The sequence below is a fragment of the Vombatus ursinus genome, unplaced genomic scaffold, assembly GCF_900497805.2.
Source record: "Vombatus ursinus unplaced genomic scaffold, bare-nosed wombat genome assembly UNPS02011369.1, whole genome shotgun sequence".
NCBI classification, from domain to species: domain Eukaryota; kingdom Metazoa; phylum Chordata; class Mammalia; order Diprotodontia; family Vombatidae; genus Vombatus; species Vombatus ursinus.
Window position 1 is genome coordinate 6,470,222 of NW_020951147.1, and position 19,801 is coordinate 6,490,022.

The window sequence follows — 19,801 nt, forward strand, 5'->3', positions numbered from 1 at the left end:
CCCCCAGGCTCTCCCATCAGTCATTCCCATCTCCCCCACCCCTCAGTCCCTCACTTGGGCCCCCCAGGCTCTCCCATCAGTCATTTCCATCTCCCCCACACCTCAGTCCCTCACTTGGGTCCCCAGGCTCTCCCATCAGTCATTCCCATCCCCCACCCCTCAGTCCCTCACTTGGGTCCCCAGGCTCCCCCACCCCGCTGTCTCACCTGCACGGAGGCCCCCAGCATCAGCTTTAGGGTCCCCTCCAGCTCCTCTATGACCTCCTCTGCAGGCATCCAGATAACACGGAGTCAGTCAACAGGGAGAATGGGGAAGATGCCATGGGGGAAGGGGGCAGGAGAGGGGCCCTGGGTACCTGAGAGGGGCTCAAAGCCCAGCATCTGGAGGTCTGGGGGCGGCACAAGGATCAGCAGCTGCAGCTCTTCCTGAGGGGACAGAGGGCTAAGAACTGACTCTGGAGCCCGAGGGGATCGCAGATACCACCCCCTTGGGGGAGCTGAGGAAACAGAGCCCAGATGGGGCTGGGATTTGCCCGAGGTCACACAGCTGGGACTGAAGCCCAGGTCGCTGGCTTTCCACTATGAAGGGGGTCAGGAGGAGGCCACACACACCCGTGGGGAGGGGAGAGGGGGACTTTTCCAGGCCCACCCCCAGCCTTCCCCTTTATGGCCCATCCTGGTACCCAGCCCCACCTCTCACCTGGTAGAAGTCTCTGAGTCGAGCTTGCAGGTGGCTCAGGCGTGTCACCCGACGAGCCCCGGGCCCCCCCTGAACTCCTCCAGGACGGAGACCCCCTCGGGAGTTGGGGGCTCTGTGGGGAGAGGGCAGACGTCACCCAGAGGCAGGGATGGGCTGGCACAGGCTGTTTCCTGCTCCACCCACTGCTGCCACCGTTGGCCTTTTCCTTCCCATCTCCTCCAGACCTCCTCAAAGATGCCCAACATCTACTCCCAGGCTGGGGCTTCCCTGCACCCCCTCTTACATGAGGCCCATGACCCGGTGCAGCAGAGCCCCGTCACTGAGCCTCAGGAACCGATCCTCGGGGCTCAGGGGCCCTTCTTCTTCCTCCTCCCCATCTTCTTTCTCTTGTCCCTCCCCAACCAGCGCTGCCAGGCCCTGCACCTGGGGGGAGAAGATTGGGCAAGGTCTCGGTGAGCTGGACCCTCCCTCGCCATCCCCCCCACCGTGAACTGCCTGGGCCCCCCCTCCTTCTCCAGTCCTCACCTCCCTGGGACCTTCCTCCCCCACCTCTGCGCCACATCCCCTACCTCCCCCAGTCCTCTTCCCTCCCCTCTACCTCACCCAGGTGGCCAGGCTCCCACTCAGGAAGTCCCTGAGCCTGGGCCCCACGCCCCCAGCCATGCCTCCAGCCATTCCCGGGGTCCCAGATGTTCAGGGCTCTGCCAAGGCTACACCTGCCCCTGAGGAGGAAGAGGAAGTCCCCAGGGGGAAAGGGGACACCCAGTCTGCCTGATTCTGGCACGGCAGCTTCCTCCTTCCGGTGGTGAGACCAGGGCAGGCCGCTCACCCTCGGCCACATCCCAGGTTTCGGGGCTGCTTGAGCCACGAGGTGCCCCCTGTACCTGCTGTGGGCACCCCTTTCCCTCTCTCAAGCGCTTTCCCATTCTAAAACACTCCTCCCCCAATGCCTCACATATCAATAGTGTATACCCTTCTCTCACCCCCTTCAAAAAAGTGAAGACAAGGACACCCCCCGGGACCAGGCAGCAAACCCTCAGGGAGACCTCAGACCTTATGTACCTGGCAGGGGACAGAACCCTCTGCCTCTCCCTCCACCCCACCCCAAACATCAGCTGTGCACTGGCTACAGAGCTGGAAGGGGCTTAGACATCACTTTACAGACGAGGAAACTGAGGCCCAGAAAGGGGGAGTAACTTGCTCAAAGTCACACAGGTGGAAGGATGTGAACCCAGGTGCTCTGTCCCATCCAGGGCTTTTAAAATCCAATTAACAAACTTTAAGTGAGGTATCCCAAAGAGATTTTAAAAAAAGGAAAAGATCTATGTACAAAAATACTTATAGCATCTCTTTTAGTGGTGGCAAAGAATTGGAAATTGAGAGGATGCCCATCCATTGGGGAATGGCTGAACAAGTTGTGGCATATGAATGTAATGGAATACTATTGTGCTAGAAGAAATGATGAGCAGGTGGACTTCAGAAAAACCTGCAAAGACTTGTATGGACTGATGCTGAGTGAAGTGAGCAGAACCAGGAGAACAGTTGTACACAGTAACAGCCACATTGTGTGATAATCAGCTGTGAATGTCTATTCTCAGCAACACAATGATCTGAGATAGTTCGGAAGGACTGAGGATGAAAAACATTCTCCACCTCCAGAGACAGAACTGCCAGAGTCTGAATGCAGACTGAAGTCTCCTTTTTGTTACTTTCTTTATTTTTCTTGGGGTTTTTTGTCTATGGTTTCTTTCACAACATGACCAGTATGGAAATATGTTTTGCATGACTGCGCATGTATAATCTATATCAAATTTCTGTCTTCTCAATGAGGGCGGAGGTGAGAGAATGTGGGAGAGAATTTGGAAGAATTCAAAATTGCAAAAAAGTGAAGGTTAAAAATTGTTTTTATGTGTAATTGGAAAAATAAAAAAAACAAGCATTAAGTACCTACCACGTGGCAGGCAGATGTTCCTTCTGGGATACAAAACAGTCCCTGACTTCAAGAAAACAACAATTCACTCCACCATATTGTAGAGCTCTTTCCTCTTTCTCCTTCCTTTTCCCCCTCTAACAAAAGGGAGGGGACATCTACCTAGCTTAGCAAGGACCCAAACAAGGAATTGGGAAAGAAAGAAACTTAGTGAAATAGGAGGGATGGGTCTAGATGCTCCGGAATGTGCCTTCTAGCGCCATGATTGTGCGTATCTATGGACCCTGCAGGTGAGGCCTTCGGCTTCCTGTGGGAGCTGGCCCAGGAAGGGGAGTCTGTGATGCAGAAAGAGGCTGGGTGTTGTAATGAGCTCCCTGGAGAAATGCGGAGGTGGAAGGGGACCTCTCTAGGGGACCGAAGAAAACATCTCCAGGTTGTGGGCATGGAGCCAAAATGGGAAAACCAGAGATAATGTGAGGGGCTGCATGTGGCTTCTGAGGGCTGAAGCCAAGAGAACAGGAGGGAGATGGGGCTCCAACCAAACAGGTGCAAAAGGGAGCTACGGTCAAGGCACCCCCACACACACACACACACACACAAGGCTGCTGAGTCACGCTTGGCTCAGCCCTTGCTCTCAAATCGTTCTTACCCAACCTGACTGCAGTCACACCCCTCCTTCAGTTCCTCAGGGGAAGGCCTGGCTCTCCCATTGCTCTGACATCCCCTGTACCTAGGATTGTAGATGCTCATTAAAAACTGTCTTCTTTTTTTTTTTTAAGTGTTTTGTTCATGACTCTGTTTTTTTTAAAGAAATTTTTATTTTTTGGTTTTATATTGCCTACATTTCCCCATGTTTCCCTTGTCTCTCTGACACCAACCTGCAGTCATTCCTTATGACAAAGGATTTTAAAACAGGAATAAAAGGAGTTTGCAAAAATTTATCAACATATCAGATAATCTGACTCTATGGGCAACCTTCTACACCCATGAGCCCCCACCTCTGCCCAGGAAGGGGAAAGATACCTTCTCTTATCTCTCTCTGGAGCCATATTTGATGATGTCATACCATGTCCTTCTGCTTTCCGTTATCATTCGACAGGGGCCTGGGCACGTACAGGCCACAGCACCTTGTTAAGGTGGTATCTCCACATGGTCCATGCTAGGGAGCTGCTTCTGGGAGAACTATGATGACTGGAGTATCCTTGGGGAGTCTGTAACTGGGTCAGGTTGGCCTACCAAGTCAAGTCAAGTCACCCACTGCCTCCAAGGCCATCTCCAGTCATCCTGATCTAGATCTGGCCACTGGAGCCATATTGTTGAAAGAGTTTTCCCATGGGAGTTCTAGCTTCTCTTGGCAGAAGCTGAGGGTCACAACCTGTTGCGTGGCAAAAACAAGGAAGTCTCACAAGACCTCTCCTTTGCTGACACGCAGCTCCCACGGTTGGCTCGGCTCTCCTCTCATTGGGAGAAAAATACTACTCATACCCCTGACAGGAGGGCTGCAGGTGTCCGGCAGACTTGGTGATTGGCTATCACGTGGAGATCATGCTTCGATCAGCTGTTACCAAGGATATAAAAGAAAGCTACTAGCACTTAATGAACGGAGCTTCTGCCTTCTTGCTGTCTCCCGCCTCCTCAATGCGCCTCCGGGTTGAGAGTATTGAGCTGGTCTCATGCTCACCACTGCAGCGGCCGCGTCACCATATGGCTCGGGAGGAGACAGTGAGGCTGGTGACTTTGCATAGCCCTGCCTCACTTAAACCCAATTCATTTGCAAGGCATTTCATCACCTTCTTGATGTCGTGGTCCTCAAGGACAAGCAACAACAGCTATGTGCCTGGCACTGTGCCAAGTACTGGGGTTACAAGGAAAGACAGGAGACAGTCCCTGCCCTCAGGGAGCTCACAGTCTAAAGGGACACATAACACACAAACAACTTTCTACAAAAAGAGTGGATGGAAAGGCTATTTTTTCCATTGGCATCCACAGGTGTCCAGACCTGTGAGTGTCTTCAAAAGGACCAGAGTCAGCTCCAGACTTCTCTTCGCTGCATTCACACTGGGAGAGGAAGGTGACGCCTTCACTCCCGGCATCCAGGGAGACCATGTCGGAAGCAGAAGGGTCTCGGGTCCTCCTTCCTTCACTGAGGCCTCATGGCCCCACGTGGACCCCAAGGAGCGGGGTCTTCTTAGCCAAAAGACCAAGTTAGCCTTTTTCATTCTAGGTAGAGTTCCCAACCTCGGGGCATCCCAGAGTTGGAATCTGGGTTAGATTTACAGCTGACAGCCCGCACAACTTAAATGGCTTCAGGGAATAGGTAGCAAGAGGTGATCTTCGGGAGTGACCTCTGGGGTCCCAGCCCAGCAGCATGACTCATCTGGTAGCAATATCACCTTTGGACAGGAATTTGGTGGGGCCAAGGCCATGGAGACGCTGAATGAACCCTGTTGTGTACCCAATCTCTACCTCTCCCAGACCTCAATGATGTAGGAAGGATTAGGCCCCTGTGCCTTAGGGTCATTTGAATGAAGTGAGCAGGACTCAGTAGGCAATCTACTCGGTGATTACAAGGATGGAAACACCATGTTAAGTGAATCAAATAAGATAACATATGTAAAGCCCTTTACAAATCTTAAGGCACTACTAAATGTCAGCTACTCCAATTCTTGTCATCATTCAGGTTATGCTCCCTTGGGGCTCACTGACTCTAAGCCAATGCAGGCTGCCTGTCACTGGCCAGCTGGGTCCCCAAAGCCCTGTGCCCTAGGACTCACCCTCTAGCTTAGCCTCTGGGATAGGACCAGCCTCCCTTATACCCCCTAGTTTCTGGGGGCCAGGAAGTCCATTTATCCACTTAACAGCGAATAGCTTTTACCAAAGAATATTTACTTCACAGAAGGAGCAAGAACGAAGGTTTCCAAAATCCAGCAACGTCACTCCGAGGCTGGGGGAACTTTAGTGCCTTGTCCAGAATCGCATGGCTAATAAAGAACTGAGACAGGGTTTGAACTCAGTCTTGTTGACTGCAAGCCCACTCTATTCACTGTGCCCTGGCCACTCCCTTTGTTAGAGGGAGTTTCCTTAATTCTCCACCTCAAGGAAATCACAGATCCAGCCCCCCCTCCAAAAAAGAGGGATGATGGGGGGGATGGGACATCTCCAACTGATAGAATCTCAGTAATAGAGATTGACTTCTTGAAGGGTAAGACTTCTTGAAAGCAACAAGAGGTGCTCAGGGAGGGCATTCCAGGGAGGGGGAACAGCATGGGTAAAGGCGTGGAGACCGGAGAACAAACAACTGATAAGCATTCACTGAGCCTTCCCTTCTGCCAAGCACTGAGCTAGGCACTGGGGACACAAAAACAAAATGAAACAATTCTTACCATCAAGAAGCTTTCATTCTAATGGGAGAGACAGAAAATACACCCGCCCCCCAATTAATCCTGGAAGACCCAGGTATCTCAAAAGAATCAATCAGAAGTAAAGAGAGTATGAATTAGTGCTGGATGAATTTGAAAGGATCATGGTGGTTTGGGGTCATTGCATGAAAATAGCTAATTCAACACAGGAAATATCTTGGCTGAAAAGAATCAGGAGCACTCTCTGAGAGTCTGTCTGAAAACAAGCTGGTTCAGAGCCCGTCAATCCAAGGGGAGAAGGCTCCAGATGTGGGAGCTGATCATTGCAAGCCCCTGAAAAGAAATCACTTGGAGGGAGGAGAGCAGGAAAAAGTGCATCTCTGACCTCCCACCTCCTCCCCTTCTGTCACATAAACAGAAATACTGGACCATGCATCCACTGGGAGTAGAGATATGCAGATAAGAAAGATAAGTTATCCCAAGAAAGGACAGCCAAGTGTCCAAAGACAGGACTGACCAGATTCCGGGCTTGCGAACGTCACAAAATCAGCAGACGTGGAGTTCTTATCCATTTTGGTAGCACCGTCCACCAAAGAAGTGAACAGCCCCCCTAGAGAAACCGGGGTTATCGGCGTTTCTTTTAAGCTACTACAGCTCTCCTTCACTTATGGAGCATAACGCTTCCTCGATGCTCTGAGCCATTCTGAGCAGTCCTTTGCCAGTGTCTCCCACGCCTCACAATCAGCTCCAAAGTTCTTTGGACAGACCCTGAGAGTGTGCTTGTATCATTTCTTCTGACCTCTGTGTGAGCACTTGCCCTGTGTGAGTTCTCCATAAAATAGCCTTTTAGGCAAATGTACTTTTGGCATTTGAACAACACGGCTAGCCCGTGGAGTTATGCTCTCTGTGGTAGAGTTTGAATGCTTGGCAGTTCAGCTCGAGAAAGGACTTCAGGGTCCAGTGTCTTATCCTGCCAGGTGATCTCCAGCACCTTCCTAAGACAATTCAAATGGAAGAAATTCAGTTTCCTGGCATGGCGCTGGTAGACCGTCCAGGTTTCACAAGCATACGACAATGAGGTCAGCGCAACGGCTCTGTAGACCTCCAGGCTGGTAGGCAGCCTAATCCCTCTTCTCTCTCACGCTTTCCTCCAGAGCGTCCCAAACACTAAGCTAGCTCTGGCAACACATGCGTCAACCTCATTATCAATGTGTACATCCCTGGAAAGTACACTACCAAGGTAAGTGAACTTAACCATAGCATTCCAAATTTCTCCATTTGCCACAAACAATGGTTCCACTTATGGGTTGTGTGCGTTTTCTTGGTGTTAATTGTTAGGTCAAAATTAACACAAGCAGCAGAAAACCAAGAGATCCATCAGGGACAAACCAAGCACACACACACATACACACACACACACAAAGACAACTTCAGGACTCTATAAGGTCCCCAACCTTTGGTCCTTAGCAGAAAAATATACCAAGGAGAACTTAATGAAGACCCTACAAAGATAGAACAGGACTTGTAGTAACCAGGAACCAGGTTACCCCTTGTCACATGATTTCCCTACACATTTTACTATTTCCTTAACATTTTACTATACGTTTGAGTCCACTGTCCTCAAGGAAATTATGTGCAAGAATAGAGTATGTTCTGGTTTGGGGAGATTGTAGTTTAAAAAAACAATTGTCCTGGCTATACCTTCTTAGTAAATACTTTTGTAAAAACTAAGTAAATCTGGCTGATGATCACTGACATGCACAGTGGTAGGGGCTCATGATCAACAATACTAGAAGACTTCCATCCTCCTCAGGGTTAGCTCTAGAATTCCTAGGGAGGTAGTAGTCAGCCTCTCTCTGAGGGCCTAGCTTGTCGATACAAGTGAAGTTTGAAGTAAGTAAGCCCAGAAGGGATGCTACATACAGAATCAACGTAAATAAAATAAATACAAGGTAGTTTAGGAGGGAGAGCACTAGCACTTGAGGGCATCAGGAAAGGCTTCCTCTATAAGGTAACTCTTTTATAAGAACACAAGTCATTCCCCACTTGATAAATGGTCAAAGGATATGAATAGGCAGTTTCAGATGATGAAATTAAAACTATCTATAGTTATATGAAAACATGCTCTAAATCACTATTGATTAGAAGGCAGGGCTTGAGTTCAGTCCTGAAGAGAGGGATTCTTTGAAGTGGATGTGAGGATAGGGTGCATGCTAAGCACGGGGGATGACTAATGCAAAGATGGAATTTTGTGCTTGAAGAACAGAGGACAGTTTGGCTGGATCAGAGTAAGTCATGTTCAGTAAGGCTGGAAAGATGGCTGCAACCACGTTGTGAAGAGCTTTGGAAGCTAAACAGAGGTGTTTATAGTTTATATTAATGAAGACTAGGGAGCCATTGGAGTTTAAGTAGGGGAGTAACCTGGTCAGATCTATATGCAATCTGTTGGGCAACAGCGGGTGGAATGTACTTGGGTGGGGAAACATTGGAGGCAGGGACAATGGTTAGGAGGCTGCTGAAATAATTCAGGAGAGAAGATGATAAAGACCTGGAATAGAATGTCTGTGGAAGTGGAGAGGAGGTGCATGGGAAACAGAAATGATGAGATCTGTCCACTGACAGGTATGTGGGGTGAGGGCGAGTGAGGAGTTAAGGGTGATGTTTGGGCAAAGAATAAGACAACGTAGAATAATGGCGGTGCCTTCAACAGAAACGGGGAAATTTGGAAGAGGGGTGGGTTTGGAGGGAAAGCCAATGTGTTCTGTTTTGGACTTGTTGATTTGAAGATGTCTCTGGGACATCAGTTTGAAATGCCCAATAGGCAGCTGGTGATGAGGGACTGGAGCTCAGGGGAGATACTGGGGCTAGATATATAGAGCTGTGAGCGACAGTATAGAGATGATAATGAGACCCAAGGGGCTCATGACATCACCAAGAGAATGACGAGAAAAAAGGCCCAGGATAGAGCCTTGGGGACCTTGGACAGAGTTGGGGGCATGCTATGGCCAGAGAGCCAGCAAACCAGATGGGAAAGGAGTAGGCAGAGAGGTAGAAAGAGAATCAGGAAAACCCAGAGAGGAAAGAGGATGGTCAATGATGTCAAATGCTGCAGAGGAGCTGAGAGAGATGGGGACTGAGAAAAGATCCTCAGATGTGGCAATTAGGAGATCGTCGCTTACTTTGGAGAGATGGTTTCAGTTGAGCATGAGGCTGGAAGCAAGATTGCAAAGGGCTGAGGGATGAGAGGAAGGAAAGGAAGTGGCAGCGGTGGGTATAGACAGATTTTTTTAGGAGTTTGGCCAAAAAAGAGAAGAGCAATAGGGGACGACAGCTGGAGGAAAGAGGATAGGACGTCAAACGTGAGGTCCAGTGTGGCGGGGGCATGGAGTAGGGGAGGTGGCATCACATGTAACATAACATAGCTTGTTGTCAGTGTCCACTACTTAGCTGTGTGATCTTGGATACATCTCTTTCCTTCGGTAAGCCTCTGATTCCTCTATAGAATGAGGTGGAGGACTACGGTTGTGGAACACTGCTTATGGGGTCAGACTCAGTTGATGTATTGGTTGGATTTGCTGAACCGGTATTTTTTTTCTCCCTTCTCTTTATTTCTCATTTTTTATAAGACCAGATTCACTAGGGAAGGGAGAGAAAGATATTAGGAAATTAGTGAAATGTAAAAAATGAAGATATCAGTGTAAGTTTTAATACCTGAGGGGTAGGCTTGAGTGATGTCTAAGGTCTCTCCTGGTTCAAGGACTTGATTCCATGGTTTCTGGTAAGGCCCATGAGCCAGGAGGCTCAGCCAAAAGTCCCCAGTGCTGGAAGGCCAAAAGCCAGGACCTAGAATTCAAGAGAGCCAGGTCAAAAGATTGAAGTCAGGAAACCAAAGGCCCAAGGAAAGCCAGACTGACACGGGCAGGAAATCCGTTGTGGCCTCAACACCTACTGAAGAGAGTGGCCCTGGAAACGGAGAGGGAGCGATGTGTTGGGTCAGAGGCGACCACATGGAATTGCCCAACAGGGAGCTGGAGATGAAGGCCTGGAACCTAGGGGCCAGGATAGGGCTATGGAGGAGGGCTGAACCCCGAGTGGAGTGGAGTTCTCAGATGGAGAGTGAGGGGAGACCGAGACAGAGACACAGAGAAAGAGAAAAGCCGAGTTAGGGGATGAATGGTGGAAGAGGAGTCCTCCCTGAGAGGGAAAAGTGAGAAGAGAAGCCAATAACACATCACACGAGCTGAGAAGGAAAGAGTTTCAAGATGGAGGGGATGACCAGCGGTGTCCCACGCTACAGAGAGGGCCAGGATGTCCGGGGAGCTGGTGCAGAGATAAGACAGAAAGAGCAGAGTGGGGCCATCGACCTCTGTGCTGCTTTTGACGCCACTGACCATCCCATCCCCCTGCATCCTCTCTCCTTGCCTAACTTCTGAGACCCTACACTGTCCTAATTCTCCTCCTAACTACCTGATCCCCCTTCAGCACCCCCCACCCCCAATTCTTCCCAAGACTTTAAAGCTCATTGACAGTTCTGTCTGGGGTCCCCTTCTCTCTCTGTGTCTCTCTTTTAAATATATTTTTATTTATTTTATTAAATATTTCCCAATTACATATAAAAATTGTTTACTCTCTCTCTCTCTCTCTCTGTCTCTATCTCTATCTATCTCTCTGTCCATCTCTCTGTCCATTTCTCTCTCTAGCTCTGTCTCCATCTGTCTGTCTGTCTGTCTGTCTGTCTGTCTCTCTCTCTCTCTCTCTCTCTCTGCAGTCTCATGAACTCCCACCTGTCTGCAGAGACGTTCCAAAGATCCAACCCTGACCTGTCTTGGAGCTCCAGACTAGCATTCGGGACATTTCCCCTGGATGCCCTACGGGTATCTCAACTTGTCCCAAATCAAGCTTTCTGCCTTTACTGCTAAGCCTGCTCCCCTACCTCAGTCACCACCACACACCTGGTCTCAGCACTTCAGATTCCTCTGTCTCTCACCTCCCACATCTACTCAGCTGTCAGGGTCTGTGAATCCCCAAGTCTCTCCTCCCTCTATCCCCACTGCCCACACTGTCAGCAGCAGAAGGGTGATGAGATAGTCGATGCTTGGTATTATAATGAGTTCCCTGGAGGGATCAGGAGGTGGAAGGGTATGTCTCCAGGGGTAAGGGAGTAGACAGCTCCAGGCTGTATGAGGCAGCCAAGATGGGAATGCAGGAAAGCCAGTTCAAGGGGCAGGATGTAGCTTCCAATAAGAGCAAGACCAGGGCTCATCTCCCACACTCACCTCTGCTCTGGCCCATCCCTCTTGCTGATGCCAGGCCAAGGCACAGAACGGACCATGGTACTCTGCTGCTCAACACCCTTCAGTGGCTGGCTCTTTGTCTCCCATCAAATAAACCCGGAATTCTTTAACCGTGAATTCAAGGCTCTCCACTACCTGGCACTGCCCTACCTACCTTCCTGCCATGCCAACTCCCCTTGATGGTCCCAGCCACCCCCTGCACACACCCTACAATGTCCCACCTCTTTACTTTTGCTTGGGCTGTTCTCTGTGGCTACAATGACTTCGCTCCCCAACACTTGTCCGTGATGGGACAAGGAGGCCTGGGGCTCAAGAACAGAGGAGAGCATGAAGTTGAAGTGTTTCACCGAGGAGTCAAGATAGGGAAGAGAGAAGAGTGTAGCCAATACAACAGGGGTGATGATGACCTAGGAAAGAATCTGGGTGAAAGGTTTTCAATATCTATGGAATAGAAAAGGATTAAGGAACTCTGGCATCTAATTCTGGCCATCACCTTCCTAGTATATCACCCATGGGCCTACCATGATCTCCCAGAAGGGGTCTTACAGCCCTTGCCTGTAGACCCAAGAGGAGATGTCTCTTCCTACAGCCAATGAATATCCCAACAAAATACAACAAGCATTTACTAAGCACCTCCTGTGTATAGCACTCTATACGAGGTTGAGAAAAGACCCAAAGTTAAGATAAGGCATGGTTCTTGCCTTCATAGTCAAGTAGGGAAACAAGATACTAACACAGACAACCCTATTGTAGACTTTCTGTGATAAGGCCATCAGAGACATGACAGTGTTAGGTGAGACTGCAGGGAGAAGGACCTTACACACCAGAAGGACCAGGAAAGCTCGCTGAAGGAGGAGAGATTTGAGCCGGGTTTTCAGAAAGAACAGACACTCCATCAATCTCAGCATTTAACTCGATGATCTCCTCTTGGCCAAATCCAGTTGGCTGTTCTCAGTTCTCATCCTTCCTGACCTCTCTGCAGCCTTTGATGCTGTCTATCACCTTCTCCTCTTAGATCCACACTCCTCTTGAGGTTTCTGGGCCACTGCTTCTCTTCCTATCTGGCCCATCTCTCCCTCTCCATCTCATTTGCTGGTTCTTCATGTCAGTCACTGAGGGGGTCACCCAAGCATCTATGCTCAGGCTTCTTCTCTTCTTCCTCTATACTACCTTATTTCATGATCTTATCAACTCCCATGGGTGCAATTATTTTTTCTATGCGCATGATTCTCAGATCTACAGCTTGAGACTTTGTCCAACTCAGCAGGTAGAGTTAGCCTAGCCCTAGACAGGATCTCTCTCTCTCTCTCTCTCTCTCTCTCTATCCCTCCCTCTCTCCCTCCCTCCCTCTCTCTCTCCCTCCCTCTGTCCCTCCCTCTCTCTCTCCTCCTTCTCTCTCTCCTCTCTCTCCTCTCTCTCTCTCTCCTTCCCTCTCTCTCCCTCCCTCTCTCTCTCTCTCTCTCCTTCCCTCTCTCTCCCTCCCTCTCCCTCTCTCTCTCTCCCTCCCTCTCTCTCTCCTCCCCCTCCTCCCTCTCTCTCTCCTCTCTCTCCTCTCTCTCTCTCCTTCCCTCTCTCTCCCTCCCTCTCTCTCTCTCTCTCCTTCCCTCTCTCTCCCTCCCTCTCTCTCTCCCTCTCCCTCTCCCTCTCTCTCTCTCTCCTCTCTCTCTCTCACTCCCTCTTTCATTTCTGTGTGTGCCTTCAGGCCCTAGATTAAGTGGACACTGAAATTAGGCCCTGAAGGGAGCAGGACTATGGAGGTCAGAGAATGCGGAGGTGGGGACTTCATAATTATACTGGTTGATATGGAGGCAGCTAGGTCACAGAGCAGATAGAATGCAAGAGTCAGGTGTCAGGAAGCCAAGAAGGAGTTTGAATACTGCCTCATACACTTGCCAGCTAGCTGGGTGACCCTGGCCAGGTTGTTTAACTTCTCTTAGCCCCAGTCCTTATCTGTAAAATGGGGATAATAATAGTGCCTATCTCACAAAGTTGTTGTGAGGATCCAGTGAGGTAATATTTGTAAAATGCTTTGCAAACCTCAAAATGTTACATAAATATTAGTTATCATAAATGCTGCTATTTACCTAAAACTTTAAGGTTTGCAAAGCACTTTACAGGTATTATTCCAATGGAGCCTCATAACAACACTAGATGAAACGGGGTTGTTGTCCTTTGTTCTGGAAGGGGGTCAGAATGACGTCGCTATGTCAGGGTCAAGGTCCAGTGTGTCCAACTGTGGCTGATCAGACCCATGGGCGCTCAGATGGCTCTCCCCAGGTCGGGCAGAAGCGGTCCACATGAACATTTGGGGTGGAGATGGCTCTAAATTTGTGCATCTCATGTTTTTTATGGGCTCCTGCAATTCTGCTTTGCTCACAGAGCAGAGCACCTTCTTTAATTCGGGCACGCCATGCCGGGTGGTCCTGTGCCCGTGTCTCCCATGGCACACAATCAGTTCCAAAGATCTTCAGAGAGATCTTGAGAGTGTCCTTGTATTGCCTTTTCTGATCTCTAGATGAGACATAATGAGACTGGACGTGCACCGAGGCGTCACCCCACAACATGTCAGAGGAAAAGACAAGTACAACTTATTCACATGGTGCCAGTCAGGTGGCCAGGGGCCTTTCTAGCATGGTCCAGGGTTAGGGGAGTTGGGGGAAAGAAGAGGGGGAATGCCCTCAGTGTCCTGAGGCCCTCCAAGCCTTGACTGGGGAAGCTCTAGGCAGACTCCAACCACCGGCTTACATCCCACAGGTAGACTTCCCGGCAGGCTGCCGTGCATAGACCCTGCTCCTCCTACTTCCACTCTGACTTCTGGAAAAGCCTGTCAGTGGTCTGTCCCATGACTCCACTCACCATCCCTGTGACTTTCCAGGACTAAACTCCCATCCTAGGTCATCACCGCCACATGTGGGGTATCCCCCTACCAGAACACAAGCTCTGCTACCTCTCTTTTGTACTTGTATCCTCAGCACTCAGCAGGGAGCCTGACCCCGGCTAAGCACTTAATAAATGCATTTTCATTCCTGAGGCTGGAGATCCACATGAGCTCTTGGGGTGAAGAGGGAAGAGAAGTGGGCTTCTTTGTGAGAGCCTGGAAGTCCTTTCTGTGTTCTCTCTGTCGACCTGAAAGTTGGTTAAAGAGACAACAATCTGGGTGATAAGTAAATTCATATTGTTTATTCCCTTAGGTTAGCAACATGTACATGGTGCCAGAACTTTAACTCTGACTTAAACAGTTTTAGGAGGACGTGTAAACCCTGACTCAGGATGTCTGTGTTACTCAAAAAAACAAAAAAATACAGCCTCCATATGTTTTTTTTAACATATAGCATGGGAAAGGAAGTTTCTTAGTTGAATAGGTTGTAAATACAATAAAATAGGTGAAATGTCAAAGTGTCAATTGAAATTATAGATCCAGGATATCTGTGTTTCCCCTACATAACGTATGTCCATAGGATACCAAGATAAGAAAAGTCCCAGTATTCAAGACAGTGTCTGGTCCCAGGCATCCTGTCCTTACTGATCACAGACAGGAAGGATGCTGGTCAGTTTCGTCTGGTTCTGTAGCTGCTGACCCAGGAAGGGGCATTTTTAGTTCACTCAGAGAGAAAAGATTAATTCAGGTTTTTGGCCCTTATTGGGCTCGATTGATCTTCGATTATTATCATCTTATAATTTCCGTGGGACAAATGCAGGCTGTCCTATACCTAACATGCTCCGTTCCCTTGAATGCAAGTACAGAATCTAGGAAGCTTTTTCACTCATATCTGTGGGGAGATCTATGATCTGAGATTTCCCAGAGAAAGCCCTGGGCTGGGGCAAAACTAGCCAAAAAGGTGTGATGGGAGGGTGAGGGTGCTGCAAGCTGGACTCCACAGTCTACCTCAGTCTAGCTCAGACACTGGGCCCTAGGTCATATCTTGGGAGCAGGTCCAGGCTTGTCTGCTTTCTTTGCTTTTTTAAGCAGATCCCAGCTACTGATGGCCCTAGTCCCTGTGTAACCCATAGCTTAGGGCACTGGGCACCATGGATTACATACAAAGGAGGAAAAGGAGGCTCTGACTGGTTCTGCGACTTCCTCACCTCCTCACAGTTTGGGAGTGGCAGTGCCAGCATTTAAACCAAAGTCCTCTTGACCTCAGCACTCTACCTACCAAACCATAATGCCTTTCTTTGTGGTTAGTTTTCCTGACTATCTGAGCTTCCTCCAGCCCTAGACATCATTCAGACTAGAAAGTTGCAGGGGAGGGACAGTTCAGGGAGAAGGAGGAGAGAGAGTGCAGATCCAAGAGGGTGTCTGATAAAGGCAAACACAAGTCAGGATAGGTAGCAGGATCGCCTGGGAACACATAAGTGCATTGAGAAGCAGAGCCAGGGGTCAGAATGGACCTAGTGTGGCAATCCTAAATGGGACCCTTTTACTGACGTAGAGCAAGGATCACGGGGGCAGAGACCACAAGCACGTTGAGGTCGTCCTGCCGCTATTGGGGGATGGGGGGGTGGGAGCACACCCTCTGAATAAGACAGCTCTTGAAATGCTTATTTATTCAACAAACACTTATTAAGCACCTATGAAATGCAATTATTATTGTCTGTCCTTCCTTCTGGAAGAGAACCAGTGACATTCACTGATTACGTCTTGACTTCCTTGCAGATTGGATTTAAGTGAGGCTGAGCTGCGCTCATCAATCAGCCTCACTCTCTGGTCCAGAGGTATCGGCGTCCAACGGCAAGACAAGAGTCAAAGGGACCGGCCATAGCCCCACAGAGGGCCCTGTGCTCTGGATTAGGACTGTCTTCACCTTACAAAATAATGAGAGGGTAGAACAATTGCCTAAATGACTGATAGAATGACAATGGACAGAACCTGTGATTTCATCAGCAAACAAAATCCAAATAAGAAAACTCCTCCTGGTTTAAAGCACCTGGTGGGCGATTTATGGTCTTAGAAAGTCACCTGGGAGCAAGCTAGGTGGCGCAGTGGATAGAGCACCGGCCCTGAAGTCAGGAGGACCTGAGTTCAAATCCAGCCTCAGACCAAACACTTGACACTTACTAGCTGTGTGACCCTGGGCAAGTCACTTAACCTCAATTGCCTAAAAAAAAAAAGTCACCTGGAACACCAAAAGGTTAAGTGACTTGTCCAGGGTCACCCAGCCATGACATGCCAGAGCCACTATTTGAACTCAGGTTGTCCTGACTCAAAGGTCACGGCTCGCTGCTTCTCAATATAAAATTGCCTCCCAATTAAAAGAATTTCGTTGTTATTGTCATTCATGTCCACGGAGCATAGCACGCTAAGCCCTTCTGTTCTCCACTATCTCTCTGAGTCTGGCCCAGTTCACATTTGATGTTTCCATGATGCTATCTGTTCATGTCATCCTCAGGGTCTTCTCCAATTAAATTAAATGTATAATTGCAGGCATTTGTATAGAGATTTAAGGTTTGCAAAGTGCTTTATGGATTGACAAAAATGGCCCAAAAAAAGGAAAAAAACTAATATTGGAGGGGCTGTGGGAAAACAGGCACATTGATACCCTGTTGGTAGAGTCATGAATTACGTCCAACATTCTGGAAAATAATTTGGACTCTCTGGAGAGTGATTTGGAACTATGCCCAAAGGGCTATAAAGCTGTGCATACCCATTGACCCAGCAATACCACTACAAGGTCTGTATCCCAAAGACATAAAGGACAAGGAAAAGGACCCACATGTACAAGAGTATTTATAGCAGCTCTTTTTGTGGTAGCAAAGAATTGGAAATTGAGGGGATGCCCATCCACTGAGGAATGTGGTACATGATTGCGATGGAATATTAGACATGACAAGGGGAGTGGCTTCAGAAGAACCTGGGAAGACATATGTGAACTGATGCAAAGTGAAATGAGCAGAACCAGGAGAACACTGTACACAGAAACAGCAATGGTATATGCCATGATTAACTATGAATGATTTAGGTACTCTGATCAAGTACAATGATCTCAAACAATCCTGAAGGATTTATGATGAAAAATCCTATGGCAGAGTCTGCATCCAGATTGAAGCATAATTTTTTAATTTTCTTTATTTTTCTTGCTTTTTTTTTGTAACCTGGCTAATATGGAACTATGTTTTGCACGATTTCACACATATAATTGATATCACATTTCTTGCCTTCTCGATGGGCAGGGGAGGGGTGAGTGGGAGGGAGAGAATTCAGAACTCAAATTTTTTTTAAAAATGAATGTCAAAAATAAATAATATTTTTTTTTACTCCTTGGAGTCCTACTCTAGATGCATAACTATTTAATAAACTTATTGTGTTCCTACATTTATATACTTTTTAAAAAGAAAACAATTTGGAATGATACACAAAAATTTGCTAAACAGTGCATTTCCTTTGACCCAGCAATTCCCCTGCTAGGCCTCTACCCCAAAGAGATCAAAAAAAAAAAAAAAGAAAAGAAACGTGTCCTACTTGTACAAAAATATTTATAGCAGCTCTTTTTGTAGCGGCAGAAAAACTGGAAACTAGGGGGATGCCCTTCAATGAGGGGATGGCTGAACACACTGTGGTTTGAAGTCCTGCTGTGCTGTAAGAAATGAGGAAATTGATGTTTTCAAAGCCACCTGAAAAGTCTTGTTTGACCTGATATAGAGGGAAGGGAGCAGGGCCAAGAGAATAATTCATCCTGCTTTAATATCAACATTATAAAAGCAAACAAGTGTGGAAGCCACAACAACTCTCTCCAACATAACTCGAGCCCCTGATTACAGAGGACCCATTGAGGAAGCAGGCAAGCCTCCTCCTGACTGCGAGGAGAGAGGTGATGGCCTTGGCACAGAATGAGCCAGACCTCTGGGGTCCCAGACAACGAGGGAATTTGGTGTGCCTGGCTACGAATTGAAGGATCTTTCTGTTACTGTTGTTCCAACGCGGTTGGGGAGAAAAATCAGGTTTCTGTTCATTTTTTTAAAACTTAATTTAAGGGGCAGCTAGATGGCACAGTGGATGGAGCACCAGCCCTTGAGTCAGGAGGGCCTGAGTTCAAAACCAGCCTCAGACACTTGACACTTACTAGCTGTGTGACCCTGGGCTAGTCACTTGACCCCAATTGCCTAGCCAAAAAAGAAAAAAATTATTTTAATTTAAAACAGTGTTTTGCATGGTAAAACACTCAATACAGGCTTTCATTTGATCCTTCCAACACCCCTGTGAATGAAGTACTCTAGCTATTATGCCATTTTATAGATGAGGATAGTGAGACGGAGTAAGGTTAAATGACATGTCCATAACTTGAGAGCTGGAGTCAGAGGTGGGTCCCCACACACAGCTCCATCTGCTACACCTTGCTGACTTTCTTACAAGGGAGACTGAGATAAGGTTCAGGCAAAGCTGTGAGAAACCCAAGTAGAGAGAAAAAAAATAACCTTAGTTTCTAGGTCATTTATAATCTATCTTTTAAATATCTGCTAGCAATAATTAATAAAATTGATTATAAATGACCTAGAAACTCTGTCTCCCAAAAATTGTCATTCGTCACGGCCAACAAGCATTTATGAAGTGCCTACTGTGTGCCGGGGACAGAGAGGGCCTCATGAGAGAGGTGATATTTGAATTCCATGCCTGGAACCCTCTCCCACCTCGTCCCTGCCTCCTTCAGGTCCCAAATAAAATTCCACCTTCTACAGGTAGCTTCTCCTGGTCCCCCTTGATTCCAATGACTCCCCCTGTCGATTACTTCCAATTCCTCCTGCATATAACTTACTGGTGCACGGGGGTTTGTGTCTTGTTTCCATTAGAATGTAAGCTGCCTGAGAGCAGGATTGTTTTTTTGCCTCTTTTTGCATCTCCAGTGCTTAGTACGAGGCCTGGCAGAGTCGGTGCTGAACAAATACCTCTGAACTTGACCTACCTACTGAGGAGAGGCCTAAAAAGAAGCCCAACTCTTAAATAACTGAAAAACCAGCAACAAACCACAGGAGCGACAGCTTACAAAACACACCTCTCTCCTCTGGGCAGAGAGGCGGGGGACCCCTTGGTCAGAATGCTGTCTACCTCATCACTTGCACTCACAGTATCATATTTTGGCTTCGTGGTCTTTCTTACAAAGTGGGGCTCAATTTCATCAAGGGGGGTTAGGGAAGAGAAGACTCCCAGAACTAGCTGCGAGATAAAAACAAAACTTAGACTAGTTGGAGATGCTGGGGGGAAACCAACAGGAGTCCAAGGTCAAAGAAACCAAGAGAGAAGGGAGTGGGTCAGTGTCCAATTCCACAGAAAATCCAAGGATAGGGACAGAAAAGGGGCTGCCAGCTTTAGAGATGAGGCTCTTATTTTTGAAAACGGAGGAAGCAGGAGCAGCTAGGTGACGCAGTGGTAGAGCTCCGGCCTTGGAGTCAGGAGGACCTGAGTTCAAATCCAACCTCAGACACTTGACACTTACTAGCTGTGTGACCCTGGGCAAGTCACTTAACTCCAATTGCCTCAGAAAGAAAGAAAGAAAGAAAGAAAGAAAGAAAGAAAGAAAGAAAGA

At 48.1% G+C, this 19,801-nt stretch overlaps 1 protein-coding gene across 2 annotated transcripts in view; it reads right to left on the reverse strand.

Moving 5' to 3' along the window:
• The window catches only part of CCDC88B (coiled-coil domain containing 88B), a 26,909-nt gene extending 25,472 nt beyond the window's left edge, over positions 1-1,437 (reverse strand). For both annotated transcript variants that reach the window (XM_027856259.1, XM_027856260.1), the window contains exons 1-5: positions 1,303-1,437; positions 983-1,122; positions 700-811; positions 356-425; positions 207-265 (exon numbers count right to left, since the gene is read on the reverse strand). In XM_027856259.1, the coding sequence (XP_027712060.1) occupies positions 207-265; positions 356-425; positions 700-811; positions 983-1,122; positions 1,303-1,374 (453 nt within the window). In that variant the 5' untranslated portion in view covers positions 1,375-1,437. The remainder of the gene's footprint in view (positions 1-206; positions 266-355; positions 426-699; positions 812-982; positions 1,123-1,302) is intronic.
• Positions 1,438-19,801: the final 18,364 nt, after the last annotated feature.